This window comes from Triticum aestivum, chromosome 4A (assembly GCF_018294505.1).
Source record: "Triticum aestivum cultivar Chinese Spring chromosome 4A, IWGSC CS RefSeq v2.1, whole genome shotgun sequence".
In the NCBI taxonomy this organism is placed as follows: domain Eukaryota; kingdom Viridiplantae; phylum Streptophyta; class Magnoliopsida; order Poales; family Poaceae; genus Triticum; species Triticum aestivum.
The window spans coordinates 706,866,864-706,888,003 of record NC_057803.1 but is presented as its reverse complement, the minus strand read 5'-3'; the positions used below and the strand labels follow the sequence as shown (position 1 = coordinate 706,888,003).

General features: G+C 41.9%; 1 protein-coding gene across 1 annotated transcript; it reads right to left on the bottom strand.

Moving 5' to 3' along the window:
- Positions 1–238: 238 nt before the first annotated feature.
- Positions 239–20,676, bottom strand: LOC123084348 (uncharacterized). The gene is made up of 7 exons (XM_044506001.1): positions 20,208–20,676; positions 19,865–20,054; positions 19,293–19,357; positions 1,451–1,796; positions 712–765; positions 396–506; positions 239–298 (listed from the first exon to the last, which is right to left on the bottom strand). Exons 1-7 carry the CDS (start codon positions 20,624–20,626, stop codon positions 239–241), a joined length of 1,245 nt encoding a protein of 414 aa, XP_044361936.1. The 5' UTR covers positions 20,627–20,676.
- Between the last annotated feature and the right edge of the window lie 464 nt (positions 20,677–21,140).

Below are 21,140 nucleotides of genomic sequence, written 5' to 3'. Positions count from 1 at the left end.
CTCATGAGTTAACATCACGAAACTTTTCTAAAAAAAGGAGCATCACAAAACTCTCATGAAAAATATGATGTCATGCAGAATGCAATCAACCTTGGTTCGTCGGGGAAACCGAGCAAGATGTGTTATCCACGGCCATGTCCTTGGCCAGCCTCCTTTGTTGCTCCGCTCTCTCCCAATCGTCGGATAACTGCAACCACACCAACCCTCTTGAATTCCAACTCTGATCCACCACCATCGTTCACTGTCGAACAGCTCCCTGCAGCGTGCTGACACAAAACCCCCGCTGCCGCCGCAATCTCTAGTTGCACTCAATAAAGAATTCAGTTTGTTGAACATGCACACAAATACCTTGAAAGTAACTTCCTTGTATAAATAGGCAAGAAGGAAAAACTTACAGTGAGCAGGTTGGGCAGCTTCTCGTTAACCATCTTTCCAAGAGCTAGAGCCAACTCCATTGCTAAAACCATAAGAGGCGCTGAAGTAAGAACACATGAACATTTCACAAGCTAGGTTCCAAAAATATGAAAGCAGTAAATCAGAGAAATATCTGGATTTAACAGATTGCTAATTTCTTTCTGATTTGTTTCGTGTCCTCCATGTATATTTGACCGACGGCATGTTGAGTTGAAAAGGTCATTGGAGAGCAGCTACATAACTGACCAACATCTAAAAACTGACATTTGTTTGACAAAGCTACATAACTTTACATACATCTACTAACTTTAATACCCTGTGATCAAGTGTTACTTTCACTTGATGATTAACCTGGAACAGATGAGAATAAATACGATCAGTGTCGGTACCAATAATCAGTACAAATATCTAAAAGTTTCTGTCTCGAGCAGGAGCACAAAGAGCATGACAGAGCATCACATAACTGATCCAAATCATATCTCCCTGTACAAAATTGCCCCAAGCGGAGCAAAGAACAGCATACAAAGCAGCAGGGTATGATACAAATCCCCATCTGAACCGCTTCAAAATTTCCCCAGCTAAGCCCCTCACATACATTAGAAAAGATGCTAAGTGACGTGTTCACAAACTGACAATTATCAAATCAGGGGAAATATGAGTAGATCAATTGTAGCACCTTCAGATTTGGTGTATCTTCTCTTATTATATTCATGTAGTGCTGCTGCTTCCCATGTACGTATCAATCAAAATCTCTAATTTGTAAGATTGAAAAGCAACACATGAATGCATATGCAAGACCGATGAATTTCTACATGGGAAAGAAAGAGGCAGCATGTCAGCAATCGCAAGACTGACCTGGGCCTTGGCGTCATCACGTGATGCGGGAGGCCGCAATTCCGGCTCGGGGATGGCCGGCGTGCCACCGGAGAGCAGCAGCAGCAAGATCACCGCCGCATCTCACCGCTCCCTATCTCTCCTTCCGGCCTTCCATCCTTCCTTTTCTCTCCCGCTCATCTCTCTCTTCTCTCACAGGTACCCGAAGCCATGCCGCGCCCACCAACCGTCGTGCTCCAAACTCCGGAGGTCTTCCTTCCAGATCCACCGCCTGCGCGCAATTTTCTACCGGATCCGGCGAGATCCAGAATGTCCTCGCCGGTCGTGCCACCGCGAGTCCCTGCAAGGCCGTCACCGGTCTCTTCTGTGTTGTGGGGAACACCCCAGCCCTTCCCACTCGCCTGCCTCTCAGCCACGCCTCCCATTTTCTCCTCCGTCTCCACGCACGGCTCCCGCCTCCCTGCTGCCGCATCGAGCGCAGCGTCGCCTCCCGCGTCCCTACTGCCGCATCGAGCGCAGCGCCGCCTGCACTTCTGCCATGGCCGCCCCTGCAAAAAAATGAAACATAAGGACCACGGGTTGAATGTGGCAAAATATAGGGTCTCTTTTGCAAAAATGAAACATTTCCTACATATCCACTAAAGAAAGGACTGCGGGTTGAATTCCAAAAACTGCAGGGACTCTTTTGCAAAAACAGCACAACGGTGAACCCTGCAAACTCAACCCGTGCTTTATTATCAGGGAAAGATTTGGTTCATTTAGTGTTTATGACAATTATGCCGACCAACGTGACATAGATTTTTTTTATCTAGGAGGTATGTGAACCGGAAATTCCAAGCGACCCTATTGTCGAGAGCTTAAATTTAGTTGAAGAATAAAACAATTACTTGAATGAAAAATTGAAAAAAATTGAGAAGGAGAAGATGATATTGGAGTTGCATGTTGCGGATGTCGTCGATGATCACAAGATCAAGATCGATGCAATGCGCTTGATGATTAGAAAGATTAGAAAATATGCCATTCATACTGAGGCTTGGTATCATTATGTCATTGGATCAATTGTTACCTTAGTTGCGATTATGATCGCATTTGTTGTTGCATTGAAATGTTTCAGGTAGTTTCAATGTATGGTTTAATTAGATGCTCTAGAGAGGTATATGTTGTTCAATGATAACTATGTATGTACTTTGGTTTTAATGTGATGATGAACTCCTATTAATTTGGTCACTTATGTATTCATGATGTTCTGTAATGGTTTTTGACACACTTAATTATATATACTGCACACAGATGAACCGACAATGGATGTATGGTAACAGATGCACCTCCGAGTACATTAAGGGCGTGCATAACTTTTCGAAGTGGCTGAGAAAAACAAGCAGAATGGTTTTATGTGTTGTCCATGCCCTATATGTGGGAATATGAAGTCTTACTCTGTCCGGAAAATCCTTCACACGCGCCTGCTTTATAAGGATTTCATGCCACACTATAATGTTTTGACCAAGCACGGAGAAAGAGGGGTTATGATGGAAGACAATGAAGAAGAAGAGGATGATGACAACTATGTGCCCCCTGAATACGGTGATGCTACAACGGGGGAAGCTAAAAATGAAGAGGAACCAGACAATGTGCCCTATGATGATCTTCGCCGAGTCATTGTTGATGCAAATAGACAATGCGAAAGTGAAAAAGAGAAGTTGAAGTTCGATCGCATGTTAGAGGATCACAAAAAAGGGTTGTACCCCAATTGCGAAGATGACAACACAAAGCTCGGTACCACACTGGAATTGTTGCAGTGGAAGGCAGAGAATGGTGTACCTGACAAAGGATTTGAGAAGCTACTGAAAATATTGAAGAAGAAGCTTCCAAAGGACAACGAATTGCCCGACAGTATGTACGTAGCAAAGAAGGTTGTATGCCCTCTAAGATTGGAAGTTTAGAAGATACATGCATGCCCTAATGACTACATCCTCTATCGCGGTACATACGAGGATTTGAATGCATGCCCAGTATGCGGTGCATTGCGGTATAAGATCAGACGAGATGATCCTGATGATGTTGACGGCGAGCACCCCAGGAAGCGGGTTCCTACCAAGGTGATGTGGTATGCTCCTATAATACCACGGTTGAAATGACTGTTCAGAAACAAAGAGCATGCCATGTTGATGCGATGGCACAAAGAGGACCAGACGAAAGGCGGGAAGTTGAGAGCACCCGCTCACGGGTCACAGTGGAGAAAAATCAAGAGAGAGTGGTGGGACTTTGCAGGTGACGCAAGGAACGTATGGTTTGGTTTAATCGCGGATGGCATTAATCCTTTTGAGGAGCAGAGCAGCAATCACAGCACCAGACCCGTGACTTTATGTATCTATAACCTTCCTCCTTGGTTGTGCATGAAGCGGAAGTTCATTATGATGCTAGTTCTCATCCAAGGCCCTAAGCAACCCAGCAACAACATTGATTTGTACCTAAGGCCATTATTTGAAGAACTTTTATAGCTATGGAATGGAAACGGTGTACGTGTGTGGGATGAGCACAAACAACAGGAATTTGACCTACATGCGTTGTTATTTGTAACCAATAATGATTGGCCTGCTCTTAGTAACCTTTTAGGATAGACAAACAAGGGATAACACGCATGCACACACTGTTTAGATGACACCGAAGGTATATATTTGGACAAATGCAGGAAGAATGTGTACCTGGGGCATCGTCGATTTCTTCCGACCAACCATCAATGTCAAAAGAAAGGCAAGCATCTCAAAGGCAAGGCAGATCACCGGAAGAAGCATGTGATCCATACTGGTGATCACATACTTGCTATGGTCAATGATTTACAAGTAATCTTTAGAAAGGGTCCCGACGGACTATCTGTTCCGAATAACGCTGAGGGACGCACACCCATGTGGAAGAAAAATCTATATTTTGGGACCCACCCTATTCGAAAGACCTAGAGGTCCGCTCTGCAATCGGCATGATGCACGTGACGAAGAATCTTTGCATGCAACCTGCGAGGCTTCTTGGGCATGTATGGGAAGACAAAAGATACACCAGAGGCATGGGAGGACCAGCAACGTTTGCAAAAAAAAGATGACATGCCTCCAAAGCAGTATGAAGGTCCTATCAGCTATGCTCTTACCAAAGAAGAGAAGGAAATCTTCTTTGAATGCATGCTCAGTATGGAGGTCCCGTCTGGTTTCTCGTCGAATATAAAGGGAATAATAAATATGGTAGAGAAAAAGTTCCAGAACCTAAAGTCTCATGACTACCACGTGATTACGACGCAATTGCTTCCGGTTGCATTGAGGGGGCTTCTACCAGAAACGTTCGATTAGCCATTGTGAAGCCATGTGCATTCCTCAATGTAATCTCTCAGAAGGTGATCGATCCAGAAATCCTACCAAGGTTATGGAGTGATGTGGCGCAATGTCTTGTTAGTTTCGAGCTGGGTCAATCTGTGGACATGATTTTAAGGTCCCTTTATTTCAGTGCAAATGGGTCAATATGTCAGGAGGCGAGGTACAGGTAGACCCACAGTACGAAATGACTACAGTGGATCTGAACAATCTTGGTTACATAGACGAACCATTCGTCCTAGCCAATGATGTAGCGCAGATTTTCTATGTGAAGGACATGTCTTCCAAACCGAGAAAAAGAAAAGATAAGGAAGCGAATACATCATACGATGAGCCAAAGCGCCTGATACGTCCATTTTGCATCATGTTTTCCTACTGTTATTTATGTTGTTTTATTGTATATAATGCTTTTTGGAGTAATTCTAATGCCTTTTCTCTCATAATATGCAACGTATGCACAAAGGGAGAGAATTCCGGCAACCGTAAATCTGGACCTGAAAAAGCTACGTCAAGCTACCTATTCTGCTCAACTCCAAATAAGCTAAAACTTCCCGAGGAATTTTTATGGAATATTTAATAAATATTGGAGCAAATAAGTACCATAGTGGGGCCAACAGGTGGGCACAACCCACCTGGGCGCACCAAGAGGCCCAGGCGCGCACTGGTGGGTGCTGCCCTCCTTGGCCCACCTCCGGTGCCCATCTTCTGGTATGTAACTCATTTTGACCTAGAAAAAATGAGGAGAGGACTTTCGGGACAAAGCGCCACCGCCTCGAGGAGGAACTTGGGCAGGAGCACTTTTGCCCTTCGGTGGAGCGATTCCACCAGAGGAACTTCCCTCCCGGAGGGGGAAATTGATGTCTACTAGACAACCTTCTTCTTGTAGACGTTGTTGGGCCTCCAAGTGCAGAGGTTTGTAGGACAGTAGCAAATTTCCCTCAAGTGGATGACCTAAGGTTTATCAATCCATGGGAGGCGTAGGATGAAGATGGTCTCTCTCAAACAACCCTGCAACCAAATAACAAAGAGTCTCTTGTGTCCCCAACACACCCAATACAATGGTAAATTGTATAGGTGCACTAGTTCGGCGAAGAGATGGTGATACAAGTGCAATATGGATAGTAGATAAAGGTATTTGTAATCTGAAAATATAAATACAGCAAGGTAACTAATGATAAAAGTGAGTGTAAACGGTATTGCAATCGTAGGAAACAAGGCCTAAGGTTCATACTTTCACTAGTGCAAGTTCTCTCAACAATAATAACATAATTGGATCATATAACTATCCCTCAACATCCAACAAAAGAGTCACTCCAAAGTCACTAATAGCGGAGAACAAACAAAGAGATTATGGTAGGGTACGAAACCACCTCAAAGTTATCCTTTTTGATCTATCTATTCAAGAGTCCGTAGTAAAATAACATGAAGCTATTCTTTCCGTATGATCTATCATAGAGTTCATACTAGAATAACACCTTAAGACACAAATCAACCAAAACCCTAATGTCACCTAGATACTCCATTGTCACCTCAAGTATCCATGGGCATGATTATTCGATATGCATCACACAATCTCAGATTCATCCATTCAACCAACACAAAGTACGTCAAAGAGTGCCCCAAAGTTTCTACCGGAGAGTCAAGACGAAAACATGTGCCAACCCCTATGCATAGGTTCATGGGCGGAACCCGCAAGTTGATCACCAAAACATACATGAAGTGGATCACGTGAATATCCCATTGTCACCATAGATACGCACGGCAAGACATACATCAAGTGTTCTCAAATCATTAAAGACTCAATCCGATAAGATAACTTCAAGGGGAAAACTCAATTCATCACAAGAGAGTAGAGGGGGAGAAACATCATACGATCCAACTATAATAGCAAAGCTCGCGATACATCAAGATCGTGCCATAGAGGGAACACGAGAGAGAACACGAGAAAGAGAGATCAAACACATAGCTACTGGTACATACCCTCAGCCCCAAGGGTGAACTACTCCCTCCTCATCATGTAGAGCACCGAGATCATGAAGATGGCCACCGGTGAGGGGTTCCCCCTCCGGCAGGGTGCCGGAACAGGCTCCCGAGAGGTTTTTGGTGGCTACAGAGGCTTGCGGCGGCGGAACTCCCGATCTATCTTCGTTGTCGATGTTTTCAGGGTATATGGGATTATATAGGTGAAGGAAGTCGGTCGGGGGGTGCTCGAGGGGCCCAGGAGACAGGGGGCGCGCCCAGTAGGGGGTGGGACGCCCTCCTATCTCCTGGCCTCCTCGAGGCTCTTCTGACGTGGACTCCAAGTCTCCCGGATCATATTCTTCCCAATAATCACGCTCCCGAAGGTTTCATTCTGTTTGGACTCCGTTTGATATTCCTTTTCTTCGAAACACTGAAATAGGCAAGAAAACAACAATATGGTTTGGGCCTCCGGTTAGTAGGTTAGTCCCAAAAGTAATATAAAAGTGTAAAATAAAGCACATAATTATCCAAAACAGGTAATATAATAGCATCGAACAATCAAAAATTATAGATACGTTGGAGACGTATTAAGCATCCCCAAGCTTAATTCCTGCTCGTCCTCAAGTAGGTAAATGATAAAAACAGAATTTTTGATGTGGAATGGTAGATAGCATATTTCTCAATGTAATTTCTCTTTATTGTGGCATGAATGTTCAGATCCAAATGATTCAAAATAAAATTTCATATTGACAAAAGAAATAGTAATACTTCAAGCATACTAATAAAAGTAATCATGTCTTCTCAAAATAACATGGCTAAAGAAAGTTCATGCCTACAAAATCATATAGTTAGGCTATGCTTCATTTTCGTCACACAAAGATGTTCCCAATTCGAAACCCCCGATGAGAAGCCAAGCAATTGTTTCGTACTTACATAATCTCAAACTTTTTCAACCTTCACGCAATACATGAGCGTGACCCATGGATATAACACTATGGGTGGAATAGAATAATGATTGGGGATTGTGTGGAGAAGACAAAAAGGAGAAAGTCTCACATTGACGAGGATAATCAACGGGCTATGAAGATGCCCATCAATTAATGTCAACATGAGGAGTAGGGACTGCCATGCAATGGATGCACTAGAGCTATAAATGAATGAAAGCTCAACAAAAGAAAACTAGTGGGTGTGCATCCAACTTGCTTGCTCACGAAGGCCTAAGGCATTTGAGGAAGCCCATCGTAGGAATATGCAAGCCAAGTTCTATAATGAAAAATTCCCACTAGTATATGAAAGTGACAACATATGAGACTCACTATATGAAAAACATGGTGCTACTTTGAAGCACAATATATGAGATTCACTATATGAAGAACATGGCGCTACTTTGAAGCACAAGTGTGGAAAAAGAGATAGTAACATTGCCCCTTTATTTTTATTTTTTTTCTTTTCCTTTTTTTATTTTTTTTCTTTTCCTTTTTTTGGCCTTTTTTTTTCTTTGGGACAATGCTCTAATAATGATGATCACCACACTTTTATTGATTACAACACATGAATTACAACTCGAAACTAGAACAAGATATGACTCTATATGAATGCCTCCGGTGGTGTACAGGGATGATGCAATGAATCAAGAGTGACATGTATGAAAAATTATACATGGTGGCTTTGCCACAAATACGATGTCAACTACATGATCATGCAATGGCAATATGACAAAAGTAATGTATGTCATGATGATGATGAACGGAACGGTGAAAAGTTGCATGGAAATATATCCCGGAATGGCTATGAAAATGCCATAATATGTAGGTATGGTGGCTGTTTTGAGAAAGATATAAGGAGGTTCATGTTTGATAGAGCGTATCATATCACGGGGTTTGGATGCATCGGCGAAGTTTGCACCAGATCTCAAGGTGAGAAAGGGCAATAGACGGTACCGAAGAGGCTAGCAATGATGGAAAGGTAAAAGTGCGTATAATACATGGACTCAACATTAGTCAAAAGAACTCATATTCTTATTGCAAAAATTTAGAAGTCATCAAAAACCAAGCACTACGCGCATGCTCCTAGAGGGATAGATTGGTAGGAAAAGACCATCGCTCGTCCCCGACCGGCACTCATAAGGATGCACAAGCCAGGTACACTTCATGTTTCGAATTTGTTACACAACTTTAACTATATGTGCATGCTACGGGACTTGCTAACTTCAACACAAGCATTCTTTAAATCCAAAATCACCCAACTAGCATGACTTTAATATCACTACCTCCATATCTCAAACCAATTATCAAGCAACAAATTGATCATAACATCCAATTCACTTCTATGATAGTTGTTATTCAAATTAACATGCTGTTTAAGACTCTCAAAATAATATAAGTGAAGCATGAGAGTTCATTAATTTCTACAAAATAAAACCACCGCCGTGCTCTAAAAAGATATAAGTGAAGCACTAGAGCAAACAACAAACTACTCCGAAAGATATAAGTGAAGATCAATGAGTAGTTAAATAATTATGCAACTATGCGAAGACTCTCTCTCATTTAAGAATTTCAGATCTTGGTATTTTATTCAAACAGCAAGCAAAACAAAGTAAAATGACATTGCAAGGATAGCACAACTCATGTGAAGAAGCAAAAACTTAGGTTCAACCGATACTAACCGATAATTATTGAAGAAGAAAGGTGGGATGCCTACCGGGGCATACCCAAGCTTAGATGCTTGAGACTTCTTAGAATATTATCTTGGGGTGCCTTGGGCATCCCCAAGCTTGAGCTTTTGTGTATCCCTAATTCCTTTTATATCTCGGTTTCCTAAATCTCGAAAACTTCATTCACAACAAACTCAACAAGAACTCGTGAGATAAGTTAGTATAAAACAATGCAAAACCTTATCATTTTCTACTGTAACAAATTACTAACATTATTATTCAACATTGAATACTAAATTTCTCTGCATATTTAATACTCCCATCCTCAAATAGAATCATTAAACAAGCAAACATATGCAAACATCACAGCAATCTACCAAAACATTACAATCTGTAAAGAATGCAAGAGTATCACTACTTCCCTAACTCCAAAAATTATAAGGAAAATACTACGCTGTAAAATATTTATTAGAGCTCATTATGAAAAAACATTCAACATTATATCACTCTCTGACTTTTCTAGGGAATGTTTGCAACAGCGGTAAACTTTCTGTTTTCAAACAGCAACATGTATACTAGCAAAATAAGCATGGTAAAGGCTATCCTTGACATTTTTATTGAAAATATAGATGCAAAATATTATTATAAGTAACAGAAAGCAAATACTAACAAAATATAATGACACTCCAATCAAAACACATATCATGTGGTAAATAAAAATATAGCTCCAACTAAAGTTACCGATGAACTCGGGGCATCCCAAAGCTTAGGCTCTTGGTTGTCCTTAACTCGTAAGCTCCGTTAGTACAAGAAAACAAACCACCACTTTAAGGTACTGTAATGAACTCATTCTTTATTCATATTGGTGTTAAACCTACTGCATTCCAACTTTTCTATGGTTCATACCCTTACATACTAGTAATAGATACATCAAAATAAGCAAACAGCACAATGAAAACAGAATCTGTCAAAAACAGAACAGTCTGTAGTAATCTGTATCAAACGTATACTTCTGGAACCCCACAAATTATGAAATAAATTGGTGGACCTTAGGAAATTTGTATATTAATCATCTTCAAAAAGAATCAACCTAAAATCACTCTTCTGTAAAAAATGGCAGCTAATCTCGTGAGCGCAAAATTTCTGTTTTTACAGCATGATCATAAAGACTTCACCCAAGTCTTCACAAAGGTCCTACTTGGCACAAACACTAATTAAAACATGAAACCACATCTAAACAGAGGCTAGATGAATTATTTATTACTAAACAGGAACAAAAAGCAAGGAACACAAATAAATTGGGTTGCCTCCCAACAAGCGCTATCGTTTAACGCCCCTATCTAGGCATGATGATATCAATGATGCTCACATAAAAGATAAGAATTGGAACATAAAGAGAGCATCATGAAGAATATGACTAGCACATTTAAGTCTAACCCATTTCCTATGCATAGGGATTTTGTGAGCAAACAACTTATGGGAACAATAATCAACTAGCATAGGAAGGTACAACAAGCATAGCTTCAAAATTTTCAACACATAGAGAGGAAACTTGATATTATTGCAACATGTAGAAGCATATGATCCTCTCTCATAATAATTTTCAGTAGCATCATGAATGAATTCAACAATATAACCAGCACCTAAATCATTCTTTTCATGATCTACAAGCATAGAAAATTTATTACTCTCCACATAAGCAAAATTCTTCTCATTCAGAATGTTGGGAGTATCATAAGAGACTTGAATACTATAAATTGTTTCCACATTAAAATAATAATTTTCAGAAAAAAAAGTAATCATAATCATGAGAAGTTTTATAAATATAATCATCACTACTCTTTATAGCATAAGTTTTATCACAATAATCATCATAAGTAGCAAATTTGTTCTCATCATAGTCGATTGAAACCTCTTTCAAGATAGTGGAATCATCACTAAATAAAGTTGACACTCTTCCAAATCCACTTCCATAAATATTATAAGATTCAACACCCTCCAAAATAGTGGGATCACTACTTCCTAAAGTTGACACTCTTCCAAACCCACTTTCATCAATATAATCATAAGTATGAGGCATGCTATCATCATAACAACTTTGCATATCAAAACTTGGGAGGCTAAAAATATCATCTTCATTAAATGTAGCATCCCCAAGCTTGGGACAAACATTAATTTCAGAAAATATATTCTCAAATATTTCATCCTCATCAAACATAGCTTCCCCAAGCTTGGGACTTTTCATATCATAAGCATAATCACTCTCATCATTAATAGTATGAATAGCACCAATAGTATAGCAATTATCATCATCACAATGAGTAGTAGGAGCAACATCATTTGGGAGGGATACCTTTTTACCTTTGCTGCTCCTTCTCTTCCTTGTCTTCTTCACATTATGTGTGGGTTCAACCTTCTTCTTTGAGCTCCTTATTGATGAGATTGGTTGAATAGAAGGCTCCTCCTCGATAACTGATTCATCATAAGAAATAATAGGAGGATAATGGGAAGTCTCGTCCCTTTCATTAGTATTCTCTTCATCTTCTATTTGCTCTCTTTTCTTTAGGTAATTGGCAATATAAGGATTTTTAATGCAATTCACCGTACAATACATATAAATCTTCTCTAGATCAAAATCAAAGAGTTTCTCAAGGGCAAATTCTGGAAGATTCTTAGTTAAACGTTTCAATTCTTCATAACCCAAAAGCAAACAAAGTTCATTATAATGTGCAAGGGAAATCAAATCATCACAATTTTTGGACACAATTCGATCATGAAATAATTTGCATCGGAGATGTAAATGACCACGTTCATTGCAAAGTTCACAAGTACAGCAAAGGAAATGTAAATTTTCAGCATTATTATCTAGCCTTTCTTGCAACAATTTAGTTTCTAAATGCCTATGCCTCTTGCAATATCCATTTTCCCTATTTGGTGTGTCCATGCAAACCCAATGTTCTCCACAAAAATCAACATACTTATAAGAGACATTTTTATCATAACTAGTGCAATCATCATTAGTACTATGGATATTAAAAGAATTCATACTAAAAACATTGCAATCATGCTCATCATTCAAAGATTTAGTATCAACATTCTATATATTTCTTCTTCTAGCACTTGAGCACAATTTTCCTTTTCATCATACTTACGAAAGATATTAAAAAGACGAAGCCTAATAGGCAAACTCAATTCCAACTTTTTTCATAGTTTTCTTTTATAGACGAAACTTGTGATAAAACAAGAAACAAAAAGATCCGATTGCAAGATCTAAAGATATACCTTCAAGCACTCACCTCCCCGGCAACGACGCCAGAAAAGCGCTTCATGTCTACTACACAACCTTCTTCTTGTAGACGTTGTTGGGCCTCCAAGTGCAGAGGTTTGTAGGACAGTAGCAAATTTCCCTCAAGTGGATGACCTAAGGTTTATCAATCCGTGGGAGGCGTAGGATGAAGATGGTCTCTCTCAAACAACCCTGCAACCAAATAACAAAGAGTCTCTTGTGTCCCCAACACACCCATTACAATGGTAAATTGTATAGGTGCACTAGTTCGCTGAAGAGATGGTGATACAAGTGCAATATGGATAGTAGATAAACGTATTTTTAATCTGGAAATATAAAAACAGCAAGGTAACTAATGATAAAAGTGAGCGTAAACGGTATTGCAATCGTAGGAAACAAGGCCTAAGGTTCATACTTTCACTAGTGCAAGTTCTCTCAACAATAATAACATAATTGGATCATATAACTATCCCTCAACATCCAACAAAAGAGTCACTCCAAAGTCACTAATAGCGGAGAACAAACAAAGAGATTATGGTAGGGTATGAAACCACCTCAAAGTTATCCTTTTTTATCTGTCTATTCAAGAGTCCGTAGTAAAATAAAATGAAGCTATTCTTTCCGTTTGATCTATCATAGAGTTCATACTAGAATAACACCTTAAGACACAAATCAACCAAAACCCTAATGTCACCTAGATACTCCATTGTCACCTCAAGTATCCGTGGGCATGATTATACGATATGCATCACACAATCTCAGATTCATCTATTGAACCAACACAAAGTACGTCAAAGAGTGCCCCAAAGTTTCTACCGGAGAAGGCGAAAACGTGTGCCAACCCCTATGCAAGGGTTCATGGGTGGAACCCGCAAGTTGATCACCAAAACATACATCAAGTGGATCACGTGAATATCCCATTGTCACCACAGATACGCACGGCAAAACATACATCAAGTGTTCTCAAATTATTAAAGACTCAATCTGATAAGATAACTAAAAGGGGAAAACTCAATTCATCACAAGAGAGTAGAGGGGGAGAAACATCATATGATACAACTATAATACCAAAGCTCGCGATACATTAAGATCGTGCCATAGAGGGAACACGAGAGAGAACACGCGAGAGAGACATCAAACACATAGCTACTGGTACATACCCTCAGCCCTGAGGGTGAACTACTCCGTCCTCGTCATGGAGAGCACTGGGATGATGAAGATGGCCACCGGTGAGGGGTTCCCCATCCGGCAGGGTGCCGGAACGGGCTCCCGAGAGGTTTTTGGTGGCTATAGAGGCTTGCGGCGGCGGAACTCCCGATCTATCTTCGTTGTCGATGTTTTTAGGGTATATGGGATTATATAGGTGAAGGAAGTCGGTCGGGGGGTGCTCGAGGGGCCCAGGAGATAGGGGGCGCGCCCAGTAGGGGGGCACGCCCTCCTATATCCTGGCCTCCTCGAGGCTCTTCTGACGTGGACTCCAAGTCTCCTGGATCATATTCTTCCCAAAAATCATGCTCCCGAAGGTTTCATTCTGTTTGGACCCCATTTGATATTCCTTTTCTTTGAAACACTGAAATAGGCCAGAAAACAACAATATGGGCTGGGCCTCCGGTTAGTAGGTTAGTCCCAAAAGTAATATAAAAGTGTATAATAAAGCCCATAATCATCCAAAACAGGTAATATAATAGCATGGAACAATCAAAAATTATAGATACGTCGGAGACGTATCAGAAATTATCATCATCATCATCACCAACAACTCTCCCATCTTGGGGAGAGCTGTCTTCATCAACATCTTCACAGCACCAACTCATCTCAAACCCTAGTACATCTCTTGTGTTCAATCTTTGTATCAAAACTATAGATTGGTTCTTGTGGGTGACTAGTACTGTTGATTACTTCTTGTAGTTGATTACTATATGGTTTATTTGGTGGAAGATTATATGTTCAGATCCGTTATGCTATATAATACCCCTCTGATCTTGAGCATGTTTATTATTTGTGAGTAGTTACTTTCATTCTCGAGGTCACGGGAGAAATCATGTTGCAAGTAATCATGTGAACTTGATATGTGTTAGGTATTTTGATGTTATGTATGTTGCCATTCTCTTAGTGGTGTCATGTGAACATCAACTACATGACACTTCACAATATTTGGGCCTAAGAGAATGCATTGTGGATTATTTATTAGATGGTGCGTTGCGAGTGTGACAGAAGCTTAAACCCTAGTTTATGCGCTATTCCGTAAGTTTAATGCTATGGTTAGAATTTATTCTTAACACTTTTCTTGTAGTTGCGGATGCTTGCGAGAGGGTTAATCATAAGTAGGAGGCTTGTTCAAGTAAGAACAACACCTAAGCACCGGTCCACCCACATATCAAATTATCAAAGTACCAAACACGAATTAAGCTAACATGATGAGAGTGACTAGATGAAATTACCATGTACCTTCAAGAACACTTTGCTTATCATAAGAAACCGTTTTGGCCTATCCTTTGCCTCAAAAGGATTGGGCTACTTTGCTCTAGTTTTGTTACTACTTTCGTTACTTGCTCGTTACAAATTATCTTGCTATGAAACTACTCAGCTACATACAATTTTAGCACTTGTAGACAATACCTTATTGAAAACCACTTGTCATTTCCTTCCGCTCCTCGTTGGGTTCGACACTCTTACTTATCGGAAAGGCTACAATTGACCCCATATACTTGTGGGTCATCAAGGCTATTTTCTGGTGCCATTGCCGAGGAGTGAAGCACTCTTGGTAAGGAAACATTATTACTACATGCTGAAATTTATTGTAACTTGCTACTATGGAAAACAATCATGTGAGGGGTTCATTCGGGGTATCTTCACCTCGACCGGAACCACAATTAGTTGCCTCTCAACATAGCAACCGAACCGGTATCTATTACCATGGTGCTACTAGGAGTACTAGTAAAGTACTCATTAATTAGTAAAGTACACATTATCTACCAAGTATCTAGGGTAATTCTGCTCCAGTGACCGTTCCCCTTATTACAGAAGCACTTAGTCTCGGGATTGGGTTCAACCTTGGGTTTCTTCACTAGAGCAGCAACTGATTTGCCGTTTCATGAAGTATCCCTTCTTGCCCTTACCCTTCTTGAAACTAATGGTTTTACTAACCATCAACAATTGATGCTCCTACTTGACTTGTACTTTCGCGGTGTCAAACATCGCGAATAGCTCAAGGATCATCATATCTATCCCTGATATGTTATAGTTCATCACGAAGCTCTAGTAGCTTGGTGGCAGTGACTTTGGAGAACCATCACTATCTCATCTAGAAGATTAATTCCCACTTGATTCAAGTGATTGTAGTACTCAGACAATCTGAGCACATGCTCAATGATTGAGATTTTCTCCCTTTGTTTGCAGGTTAAGAACTCTCGGAGGTCTCATACCTCTTGACGTGGGCACGAGCCTGAAATCCTAATTTCAGCTCTTGGAACATCTCATATATTCTAACGTTTCAAAAATTTCTTCGGTGCCTCAATTCTAAACCGTTTAACATTACGCACTGAACTATCACGTAGTCATCAAAACGAGTATGTTAGATGTTCGCAACATCCACAAACAACGCTCGAGGTTCAGCACACCGAGCGGTGCATTAAGGACATAAGCCTTCTGTGCAGCAATGAGGACAATCCTCAGTATACGGACCCAGTCCGCATAATTTCTACTGTCAACTTTCAACTAAATTTTCTCTAGGAACATATCTTAAAACAGTAGAACTAAAGTGTAGGCTACGACATAATTTGCAAAGACCTTTTGACTATGTTCATGATAATTAAGTTCATCTGATTATTTAATGAACTCCCACTTAGATAGACATCCCTCTAGTCATCTAAGTGATCCATGATCCGAGTCAACTAGGCCGTGTCCGATCATCACGTGAGACGGACTAGTCATCATCGGTGAACATCTTCATGTTGATCGCATCTGCTATACGACTCATGTTCGACCTTTCGGTCTCTTGTGTTCCGAGGCCATGTCTGTACATGCTAGGCTCGTCAAGTCAACCTAAGTGTTTTGCATCTGTAAATCTGGCTTACACCCGTTGTATGCGAACGTTAGAATCTATCACACCCGATCATCATGTGGTGCTTCGAAACAACGAACCTTCGCAATGGTGCACAGTTAGGGGGAACACTTTTTGAAATTTTATGAGGGATCATCTTATTTATGCTACCGTCGTTCTAAGAAAATAAGATACAAAAACATGATAAACATCTCATGCAATCAAATAGTGACATGATATGGCCAATATCATTTTGCTCCTTTTGATCTTCATCTTCGGGGCACCATGATCATCATCGTCACCGGCATGACACCTCTCCATCATCGTGTCTTCATGAAGTTGTCTCGCCAACTATTACTCCTACTATTACGGCTAACGGTTTAGCAATAAAGTAAAGTAATTACATGGCGTTATTCAATGACACGCAGGTCATACAATAAATTAAGACAACTCCTATGGCTCCTGCCGGTTGTCATACTCATCGACATGCAAGTCGTGATTCCTATTACAAGAACATGATCAATCTCATACATCCCATATATATCATTCATCACATCCTTTTGGCCATATCACATCACACGACATATGCTGCAAAAACAAGTTAGACGTCCTCTAATTGTTGTTGCAAGTTTTTACGTGGCTGCTATAGGTTTCTGGCAAGAACGTTTCTTACCTACACCAAAACCACAACGTGATATGCCAATTGCTATTTACCCTTCATAAGGACCCTTTTCATCGAATCCAATCCGACTAAACTGGAAGAGACAGACACCCTCTAGCCACCTTATGCAACTAGTGCATGTCAGTCGGTGGAACCTGTCTCACGTAAGCGTACGTGTAAGGTCGGTACGGGCCGCTTCATCCCACGATGCCGCCGAATCAAGATAAGACTAGTAGTGGCAAGTAAATTGACAAAATCGACGCCCACAACAACATGTGTTCTACTCATGCATAGAAACTACGCATAGACCTAGCTCATGATGCCACTGTTGGGGAACGTAGCAGAAATTCAAAATTTTCTACGCATCACCAAGATCAATCTATGGAGATTCTAGCAACAAGAGAGGGAGAGGATGAGCATCTTTATACCTTTGAAGATCGCTAAGCGGAAGCGTTACAAGAACGCGGATGGTGGAGTCATACTCACGGCGATTCAAATCGCGGAAGATCCGATCTAGCGCCGAACGGACGGCGCCTCCGTGTTCAATACACGTACAGCCCGGGGACGTCTCCTCCTTCTTGATCTAGCAAGGGGAGAGGAGAAGTTAAGGGAGAACTCCGACAACACGACGGTGTGGTGGTGGTGGAGCTCGTGGTTCTCTAGCAGGGCTTCGCCAAGCACTACGGAGGAGGAGGAGGTGTTGGAGGAGGGAGAGGGCTGCTCCAGGGAAGGGTGTGGCTGCCCTCCCATCCCCTCACTATATATAGGGGGGAGGGGGAGGGGGTCGGCCCCTCTAGATGGATCTAGAGGAGGGGGCGGCGGCCAGGGGAAACCCGAGATGGGTTTGGGCGCCCCCACCCCCTAGGAAACTTGCCCCCCAAGCCAGGAGGGGAGGCTGCCCTAGGGCTGGCGCCCCTACCTCTCCAGGTTACGTGAGATGGGGTGGGCGGGGCACTCAGCTCCTTAGTGGGCTGATGTTCCCCATCCCCTTGGCCCATAAGGCCCCCCAACACTTGTCGGGGCCTCTGAAACCCCTTTCGGACACGTTGGTAATCACCTGGTACCCCCAGAACAATTCCGGACTCCAATACCCTTCATCCAATATATCGATCTTCACCTCCGGACCATTCCGGAGCTCCTCGTCACGTCCGCGATCTCATCCGGGACTCCGAACAACCTTCGGTAACCGCATACTATTTCCAAAAACAACTCTAGTGTCACCGAACCTTAAATGTGTAGACCCTACGGCTTCGGGAACCATGCAGACATGACCAAGACATCTCTCCGGCCAATAACCAACAGCGGGATTTGGATACCCATGTTGGCCCCCACATGTTCCATGATGATCTCATCGGATGAACCACAATGTCGAGGATTGAAGCAATCCCGTATACAATTTCCTTTGTCAATCGGTACGTTACTTGCCCGAGATTCGATCATCGGTATCCCAATACCTCGTTCAATCTCGTTACCGGCAAGTCACTTTACTCGTTCCGTAATGCATGATCCCATGACTAACTACTTAGTCACATTGAGCTCATTATGATGATGCATTACCGAGTGGGACCAGAGATACCTCTCCGTCATACAGAGTGACAAATCCTAGTCTCGATTCATGCCAACCCAACAGACATTTTCGGAGATACCTGTAGTGCACCTTTATAGCCATCCAGTTACGTTGTGACGTTTGGTACACCCAAAGCATTCCTACGGTATCCGGGAGTTGCACAATCTCATGGTCTAAGGAAATGATACTTGACATTAGAAAAACTTTTAGCAAACGAACTACACGATCTTGTGCTATGCTTAGGATTGGGTCTTTTCCATCACATCATTCTCCTAATGATGTGATCCCGTTATCAATGGCATCCAATGTCCATGGTCAGGAAACCATAACCATCTATTGATCAAGAAGCTAGTCAACTAGAGGCTCACTACTCTAGGGACATGTTGTAGTCTATGTATTCACACATGTATTACGGTTTCCAGTTAATACAATTATAGCATGAACAATAGACAATTATCATGAACAAGTAAATATAATAATAACCATTTTATTATTGCCTCTAGGGCATATTTCCAACAATATATATGGCAGGGTGCCTCTATTTCCACCAACTGTTCCTCTCTTTGTAGGTGAAGGGACGACCTGAATATGAAGGACCATGCATCATGATTCACGATTGTTGGTTTAGCCCAACAAAATGAGGGAGTGAAGGAATAAAGGAGAGAGCCAAACAGAGTCATAGGGAAAAACGAAGAGTCCTCCACCACTCCTCCCTCAACCCCTTTTATAGGGGGAGTTGGGAGATCAGGTCTTTTTTATGTCTCACGACAGGATTTGTATTTACAGAAAATACCATGGTTTGTATTTACAAAAAATACTAGGAGCTACAAATGGACCCTTGGTGGGGTTTGTATTTACCGGCCAAAAATGGCCCTCCAAATATGATTTTACAGGACCTACTAGGATATGTGATTGAGACTCACATCATAGTAGGGGTCCCCAGCGTATAACATATTCCAACAATGAGCTCGATTCAAAATAACAGAAAAGAAACGATAAATATTTTACTGCAATGCAAAGTGATCAGATAACGAGACCACTAGAATATATGACGCAAAGAGGACGACCTTAAATTAATTACACGCTTACCTCCTTCATGCGGCAGAAGAATTCAATAGTAAGTGCATGTGTTAATGTACTGTCTGTTACACTATATACTCTTCTCTGGATGATACCGCGAGCCATTGTGAATTCACCTGTCCCACCTACAATGGCCCAGTCATTATCTGCTTCATCCTCATCATTAGCTCCCATAACCTGAAGAGTGGACGCTTCGAACCTGCATACACAATCTATATAATCGCTTTTGCTCCTAGATAATAATTAGGTCATTCTCAGCAGTGGTTTCATGCCCCGTAGACTCTCATGTATTATTGGCCTTACATGTAAATTAAAAACCGTGGAACAAAACAATAATAGTTACTCTACGTACCTATCGACCACAAACACCAGGGTGAACCAATTGCTCCATTTGCCGGCAAATGTGTGCATGCCATGTGTTTTGGCTACCAGTTTCGCCTTGGAGCCAGGGCCGTCATAGATCCCCCAGTTGTTCACAACAGTTTTACCTAGCCCAGTCACGGTATTGGGATTTATCACATCCGACTGATTCGCCTCCCAGCCCGTCATGATCTGGCGCAGATACAGCATGTCGATGTTCACCTTGGCGTTCTCCGTGATTCCACCGAAGCCAGGAGTGACCTTGAAATTGGCGGAGACGGCGCCTGTGGGGAGGCTTTTGCTCACAATGGGAACATCGGAGAGGACACTGATGGTCTCCATGGTGGGGTTGTCGGAGACGTCGCCGCAGGTCTCCATGGTGATGGTGGGTTCATTGGTGGGTGTGGCCATTGCTAGCTAGCTAGTGGTGGTGGTGCGGTACTTGACACAACTTGTTTAAGTTGTCTTTCTATGAAAGCTGATAAAACCATGTGCGTACGTAGTCCTATTTATAGCCCGGACGGAACTGCAAGCGAGCTCAAACACGACGTAAGTGTGCTGCGGGCTGGGCCCCTTGTGGGCAACGGAGGGGTTCGTCAGCAAGGAGATGGGGTGCTGCATGCCGGAGCGCCATGTGTGATGGGACGTCTAAAGCCCCACGGAGGCCGCGGACGCCCTCGTCGCAAACTGGTCCCGGACGTGGTTGTCAGACTCCGGCGCTGGCGCAGGCACGCCACGAGCATCTGTGGCTGTGTATGGCAGAGCAGAGAGTCGGCGTATGGACGTGTGAGTGATGGACAGTCGGTCATAGTTACTCCTTTTTTGGATATGCTGCAACAGTCTATTTGTGTACAAGTTGCTCTTCAAAAACCAGCTAACTTGACACAACACCTGAACGCTTTTGCATGAGGCCAGAGAGGTTATG

Coding starts and splice junctions, on each gene's coding strand:
- LOC123084348 (XM_044506001.1), bottom strand. CDS start 20,626: ATGGCCACACCCACCAATGAACCCACCATCACCATGGAGACCTGCGGC. Junction 1,797..19,292: donor GGCACCCTGCCATATATATT/GTTGGAAATATG, acceptor ATTTTTTTGCAG/GGGCGGCCATGGCAGAAGTG. Junction 507..711: donor GGGTATTAAAGTTAGTAGAT/GTATGTAAAGTT, acceptor TTTGGAACCTAG/CTTGTGAAATGTTCATGTGT.